Source organism: Acanthopagrus latus, chromosome 17 (assembly GCF_904848185.1).
Source record: "Acanthopagrus latus isolate v.2019 chromosome 17, fAcaLat1.1, whole genome shotgun sequence".
Classification (NCBI taxonomy): Eukaryota; Metazoa; Chordata; class Actinopteri; order Spariformes; family Sparidae; genus Acanthopagrus; species Acanthopagrus latus.
Window position 1 is genome coordinate 21518702 of NC_051055.1, and position 7233 is coordinate 21525934.

General features: G+C 36.6%; 1 protein-coding gene across 1 annotated transcript; it reads right to left on the reverse strand.

The window, feature by feature from the left end:
• Nucleotides 1-39: 39 nt before the first annotated feature.
• LOC119006557 (carcinoembryonic antigen-related cell adhesion molecule 6-like) lies at nucleotides 40-7117 on the reverse strand. The gene is made up of 6 exons (XM_037075399.1): nucleotides 6547-7117; nucleotides 5586-5900; nucleotides 2410-2682; nucleotides 1987-2238; nucleotides 1791-1905; nucleotides 40-1186 (listed from the first exon to the last, which is right to left on the reverse strand). Exons 1-6 carry the CDS (start codon nucleotides 6746-6748, stop codon nucleotides 1171-1173), a joined length of 1173 nt encoding a protein of 390 aa, XP_036931294.1. The 5' UTR covers nucleotides 6749-7117; the 3' UTR covers nucleotides 40-1170.
• Nucleotides 7118-7233: the final 116 nt, after the last annotated feature.

Genomic DNA, 7233 nt, shown 5'->3' on the forward strand with positions numbered 1-7233 from the left:
ACAAAAATAGTGTAAATTCATGTAAAGGACAATAGGATCCATTTGTACATACAGTTTTATTGAAATAGTGCACTTTAAATCTCCTTTCTCACACAGTTGCCAGTGTTAGGATATTATATTTAAACAACATTACATATTCAATTGCTGTCAGAACCACATGACATAGACAAGCTTATCATTATGTGCATAATGTCTTATCTCAACCAAATCATTTTTCAATTTTTCAATATCGAGGTCGGAACATAAGAGAACACTGAACATAAGATTAGATATACACTGTAAGAAATAAGCAAAGTATACAAAAGATATCTATAGCAATGAAAGTCATTTCAATGCATCAAATATCAAACAACATAATTGAATACATATTTATCCCTATTTATTAAAAGCAGAACAAGAAATGGTTCTTTTTACTCAGCTGTTCATGTGCAATAAAAGCAAGTGGACTTATTTTCAAATAAATATATTCTATATTCTTAAAACAGTAAACATAAAGGGACTCTAAAATGTCACCCAGGTCCAAAGTTATTATGTTATCTCTCAATTACTCTCAAAAATAACAATCTTTATGCAACACACCTCCAGCTGCTCAGCACCTCCTGGATCAGTAAAAATATTTTATAATCTAAATGTATCTGAAACTCTTTAATTATAATGTGTATGTTCTGTTGATGATTTTGATTGCCTGTGTGACTGTTGCATCCGACTTCTTTGCTTATTAGTAAATCAAGGATTGAGGCATAAGAGGTTTTGTACACTGTACCGATTGTAAAGCATGTTGAAGCATTGTGATTTTCAGCTATCTCAACAACACTGACTTGACACATTGTGTTTTCAGAGTTTTCAGCAAAAGGCTAACTGTAAAGACTACCTGCTATAAAAGAGTGAATAATGGACATCAGGTGTTCATATGCTGCACTGGCCCTGAAATGATGAGGATATAATGTCACTGCATTTTCCTGTGGAGCTCTTTTGCCTCCAAGTAGTTAAAGAGTCAGTGAATGCAGCTTCAAGCATATTTCTGTTTCTGGGTGTCTAAAAATAACACATTCAGATACACTGATAATCGTGTTACCGGTGAGTTCAACTGGATAATCTTAACATGGAGGAGAAAAAGCTGAAATTCTAAACAAATTGGTGTCACTTCTTCTCAGTGCAGGTCAAGATGATTTAATTTTCTGATCGCCTGCAGGACAAAAAAGGAAACAAGAGATTTAAGTTAAGAGTTGTTGTTTTGAGGAACGATCTTCTGTACTGAGTGAATAGCAACTGTTGGCCGATAGTAGTTTTAACATATTCAAAACTTACCATCGAGGAACAAGACAGTTGAGTTTATGTGTGGTTATATCCCGATACAACTGATTTTTACTGTTGATCGTACAGTTTGATTTGATGTAACGTATAATGTTAGTTTGATAAGTAAGGTGAATAAGGTTGGCATTAAGGTTGTGGTAATCTTAAGACAGTCACCTATTGATACATGATTTTTAAAAAAGGAGAAATGTCTGGCTGATATTACCTTGAAGGCTTTTTAAGCCAGGCTTAGAACTATAGAGAGAATATATTGCAACACTAGCAAAGTTTTGTTGTCACATATCAACCCGATTCTGGTTCCACATTTTCTATCTGCGCTCTTCCCACACTATATACTTAGGACTCAATATGAACTTTTAACTTTTCCTGGTGAATCTGTGATTGTGTTCTTTGGTCTAAACCAGGTATTACTGAGCTGTTAAGATGAAAATTAGAAAAATCTCCTGGTTTACAGATTAAAGCTATTTTCCACTTACTTTTTGGTATAGAGGTAGTACCCTCCACCACCAGCTGCTGCACAGACGGCCAAACAGGCAATTACTATTCCAGCGATGCAACCAGCCGAACAGCTCGATGTTTCACCTTGGATGGCTGAAAAAAAGAAAAGTGGGTAAGAAATGGATAAATCTGACAATGGCACGCTCTAACAGTGCAAGAGCACCATCTTGGTACCTGTTACAGTCACTTGATGCACCGCTGATAATGTTCTCTCAGTTATGTTGTTCATGGCTTGACAGGTGTAGTTGCCACTGTCAGAAATCCCAGTGATGACTTTAGTGAACACAGAAGAATTGTGTATCTCTGTCCCATTCAGTGTCCAGGTGTAACTAGCAGGTGGTTCAGACTCAGCAGAGCAGGTTAATGTTAAGTTCTGCTCAAAATCGATCTTGCTTGGGCCTTCAATTTGAACATTTTCTGGTCCATCTGAAAAATAGATTTTAGGTTTTTACAGCAGCACAAATAATAAAGACTGTTAAGCTTGTTCGACAGGTGATTAAAAAATGTAAAAACTTATTTGGAACAAAACATTTCCGGAGTAAAATGTTATGGCACACATCATTTTGAGCAGTAAATATAAACTCTACTGTTACTCACAGTTAACAATCATGATGTACTGAGCTTTATCGTTGCTGACAGGGTTGCTGATTTCACAAGAATATTTTCCACTGTCTGTTTTAGACAGACTTTTAAAGGACAGAACTCTGTTCTCCTCGTAAAGTGCCATGTTGTCAGTCAGGATCAGATCTGAGTCATCCTTCTTCCACAGTCTGGTAAAGATGGAGCCAGCAGCAGCATCACAGGTTAAGTTGACAGAGTTCCCTTCAATCGACAGGTTTGATGATGTGACAGCAACGCCTGATATTCTCTCTGTTGGGAAAAAGATCATGGATGTTACGTGAAAAATATGAAAAACAGGAACAAAGTAACTCAGAGTTGACTGAGTAAAAGAATATAGTTCATATATATATATTCAAAGTACATTTTTGGGGTTATTTTAACAGTTGCCCTTTTAAACGACCTTTAACTCTATCTACATGCCATCGACATGATTGGAACATGTGACACAAGGTGGTGTGTCAAACTATGTTGTGTGTGTGTGTGTGTGTGTGTGTGTGTGTGTGTATGTGTTTCATTAAAACCACAATTTCTTGAACATTCGACTCACAACAGAGAACATTTATAACACTCATGACTTTTGTGCTCTCCATTTAATCAAATGTCATCGTTTCAAAGTTCTCCCTTGTACTCTGAAAGTAGCATGCAATCTTTCAACTTGCCATAACCAATTAAGGTAAAGACAACATCAACACTTATTCGCTGTTTGGGCTGATTTGAAAAACATTTTTAGGTTGGATGTGTAGCACTTATAGAGTAATATCTGGAGCTTTGTTTCTGGTCACCTGGCAAATGTAAGTTTCATTCTACCTCTCCTTTTTATCTCCAACTACTCCTGAGAGAAATATCTGATTCTTTTTCTGTCTGCCACTTGGTGCTTGGCAGGTTTTGTACCATTGGCTATGTTGAAAACAGCCTCCTGCTGCCGCAAGCAAGGCCTCTAGAAAAATAGTCAAGCTTCAGGCTGGAACACCAAAACAATGAGCTAAAAGATATTATAAAAGGTCCAAAGAGCTAAGTAATTACAGACACTGATAATAATTCTCATTGGGTTCGTCACTCACATAAAAGTTAAATGTATATGACAAGTTGGAATAAGCACATTATTAAACCAATAACAAGTTTTTGTATGGCCTTTTGTAATTGGAACTTAATTTTTTAAAGGGGCACTAGGTATATATGAAGAAGTTTAAACTCATAATTTAATATTTAAAATAATAATGAGGTAATTAGAAAAAAATGAAAAACAGAACATTGTCTGAAGCAAGAAATGTGGCAGGGTCCATCAAATATAAACAAAGTAGAACAGTATGAAGTGGTGCGGTCCTTTGTCAGTTTGTCTATTCAGTTTATTCAGTCATGAAAACAAAGAGTATGTTTGTTTAGTTTGTTTAGACATAAAACAATCAATCACCAAAGAACCTTCTCTTCTTTTCACCAAAACTACACGGTGAACATTTGAGGTTAAGCAATCAAGTGGTAAATTTAAAGATGTTGTTTTATCGTTTTACAGGACAGTATTGTTTTTTTTTTCTGCTATTAAAAAAAAACCACATTATTTAATATTAAGGCACACTGCTTTGACAATTCCAGCTTACTCAGTAATGACTAAAATAATGACCCCTTCATGTTTTATTGGAATGTAAATGTCATCTTATCTACCTTCCTGTAACCACCTCAAGCAAACAGAATTGATCCCGATGTGACTTTCTGACCCTTACACCTTAGGGGAATCTCCCCTCCGCTCACATCCTGATATGTTCTCTGACGTACGTTTATTACTAAATTCAAAAATACTTCCTTTCTAACAGGAGGTAGGGATAACTGAACACAGGTAAAACACATCGCAAGTAACTACTAAACAAACATAATGCAACAACTTAGGTTCAACCTCCTTAAGAATTTATTTCCTTATGACTAGCTTGATCCACTTTGAGCCATAAAATTCCAGAGCTATAAAACAGATAAGGCAGCAGCGATGGGACGTGTGGTGCACATTTTCTACAATACATCAGGGCTGCCAGCTCTCAACTAAGGCAACTGACGCTTTTCAAAAAGTGTGAAAAAAGTTGTCTATTTTCTCATGCAGTGAAAAATACATTTATATCTGATAACATCAAATGTGAAAAGAGGATACAACACACACACACAGAGACAAGATAGCAGACCAGGGGATCATGGGGAAGTGAAAAATAAACACAAATAGTTAATACTGTACATGGTTTTCAACACATTTCCATACAACACAAACAAATCTCATGTCAAGAAAAGGAAGTGTCAAAGCCACTTCCTCATTTGAAAAAATATAATTATAGATGTTAAACTGTCTTTTCAGTGCACATGGGACAAAGTCTAAAGAGTCAGGCTTTTCAGGTTAAAAGAAACATGTGGGGTATACACTGTCATACCGTTTCTTTTTCCCAAGAAATATATTGTTGTTGTGTTCTTTTTTACACAATTGTTGCAAGAAGTGTGATGCTGTGCATGAGTCGAACTCATGTACATGGGCCACATAATAAAGTGAAGTCACTAGTAACAGCAATATCACAGACTCCCTTACAAAATGCCTGAGAGAAAGAGAGAGACTTCTGGAATTATTTTGTAGCTCTGTGCTCTGATGTTTGTTAGGGTTACTTTGAGAGACCCCCACGAAGCACAAAGTTAGGTAAGGTTTGATCTAGTCTAGGTCTAGATGAAAAAAGGCTTGTGCTTTCCACCAGAGAGGACAGATAAACACTTTTAGATTGTATTCAACTCGTGCTGAATTATGTTTCGCCCAAGATCTTTTGGATTTTCAAATGTGTCACATTTGGACATTTTCTATGATTAATTATTGCCTTTCCACTGTTGATGCGTCAACAGTATTGTTCACCAAACATCCCCAATGCCACAACTTTCATCAGATTTTGATTAAGATGATGCTTCAACTTTACTATACAGAAAACACCTTTGTTCTGTTACACCACCTCTTCCCAACTATGTTCCACCACTTCAAACCAAAGGAAAGAGTGCAGACCAAAACATTTTTTTTAAAAATCATTGTCAAGTTAAATAACCAGAGTAGTTCAAACGTTGGCAGAAAATCATATTGTCTCTATTGCTGTAATTAATCTCCATTCAGCACTAGAAGATACACAAGTGAAACATCTGCTCACCATAAACTTCCAGTCTGGTGTTTCCTTCCAGTAATGATCCTCCCTGTGGTATAATGAGAACTCTGTATTCTCCACTGTCACTCAGAACCAGATTCCTGAGCTCCAGAGATCCAGTAGAAGTGAAGAGGGTGACTCTGCCTTCATAATCTGCAGTTGCATTAGTATTTGTACTGATTATACTTTGGTCACCAAATTTCCATTCCACAAATGTAAAGGGGTTCTCTGATGGAGTCAGTGTTGTGGTGAACACCATTGTCCCTCCCGCAGTTGCATTCAAAAGACGGTCTGGCAACACTTCAACTCCTTTGGTTAAACCTGGAACACACAGTTACAGGTCTGAGAACAACTCTAATAAGTTGAGTGTTTGGTCAGTGGGACAGTGTCTTTGATCACAACCACAATCACACACAACATTCAACTAAAGCTAAGCTGATTTTCAAATTGCAAACCTCTTTCACCTATCATATGAGGGCATTTAGAACAGATGAGCTAATTGTCCTCTAACACAAAGTCAGTTGGAGATTCTTTCTTTCTGTTCTAAATAATTAACTGCTTCAGGTATATATTTTGTTTACAAGTAAGTTCATCTTTTCATAAGTAAAGTAGGCTATTGGACTCTACTTGTCTGAGTTAAGAGAAACAAGTAAATTAATAAATCCATTACACTAAGCTCCATGATGTAGTTTATTGTTATGTGGCTCCATTTTCACTGTCGTAGTTATAAGGGACAGCTTAGAGTGAGGATAGAATTCACAGAACTAATGTGTCTATGTACTGCTCTATGCATTGATATAACTACCAATAAGAATGTAATTTCATCTTGGGTAAAAACATCAAACTGCTGATTTGCAGAAACATTTCATAATACTGCATCAATTGTTGGTCTATGCTTTTAGAGGTAAGAGGATACATATTTGCTTTTACATGTCTTAATCTGTTGTATGAAGGCATGAAAGCTCACCTGAGATGACTCCGACGATGATGAACTGTATCACAGCTATTTCCATTTTATCTGTAGTATCATCAAGATGAGAGAAGAGAAGTGGATCAAGTGGAGGAGTGCTCCCTTTACCGATTTCAGCATAATGAATGCTCAAATCAGTATATGAAGTTAGTACAAGGAAGTACTGTGCAGTGGGGAATTTCCCTTCATCATACCTCATCAAGGTCCAACTTGTTCATCATTAACAATGTATATTACAGTAGACCACAATGACTGTTGTTGTTTACTTTCAATATAAAAAGGTAGGAGAGTGCGCTCCCCAGAGAGAGAGACTTACACGGTCATTGCCAGTCATTCATAGAGAAAATACTATGCGTCCTTCGCTGAAAAACATGTTTCCTTTAACCTATTCATATCATTAATTCAAAAATACTATGATTAAAATAATGGTTGTTGTTGATGATGTATTAGAGATGTTCAATTTTACTGCTTTCAGGGGAGGTCAGGCCCCATCTTCCTTTTCACTGCACCATCTTGCCCCACTCAAGTCATGCAGTTGACCATTCAACTAAATGTTAAGATTAATAAGAATAAAACAGAGGCATTCCCCATTGCCTCCACAGTCACCCGTCCCAAAATGTCCCAATAAAACCTGTACATACCTGTTTTCATCACAACCTCTGCTGCTGTGGTAAAACATTTTAG

Excerpts from the sequence above, each read along its gene's own strand:
- LOC119006557 (XM_037075399.1), bottom strand. The coding sequence starts at position 6,748 with ATGAGGTATGATGAAGGGAAATTCCCCACTGCACAGTACTTCCTTGTA. Across the intron at positions 5,901-6,546 it reads CATCGTCGGAGTCATCTCAG|GTTTAACCAAAGGAGTTGAA; the intron begins GTGAGCTTTCAT and ends TGTGTGTTCCAG. Across the intron at positions 2,239-2,409 it reads GTACATCATGATTGTTAACT|ATGGACCAGAAAATGTTCAA; the intron begins GTGAGTAACAGT and ends TCTATTTTTCAG.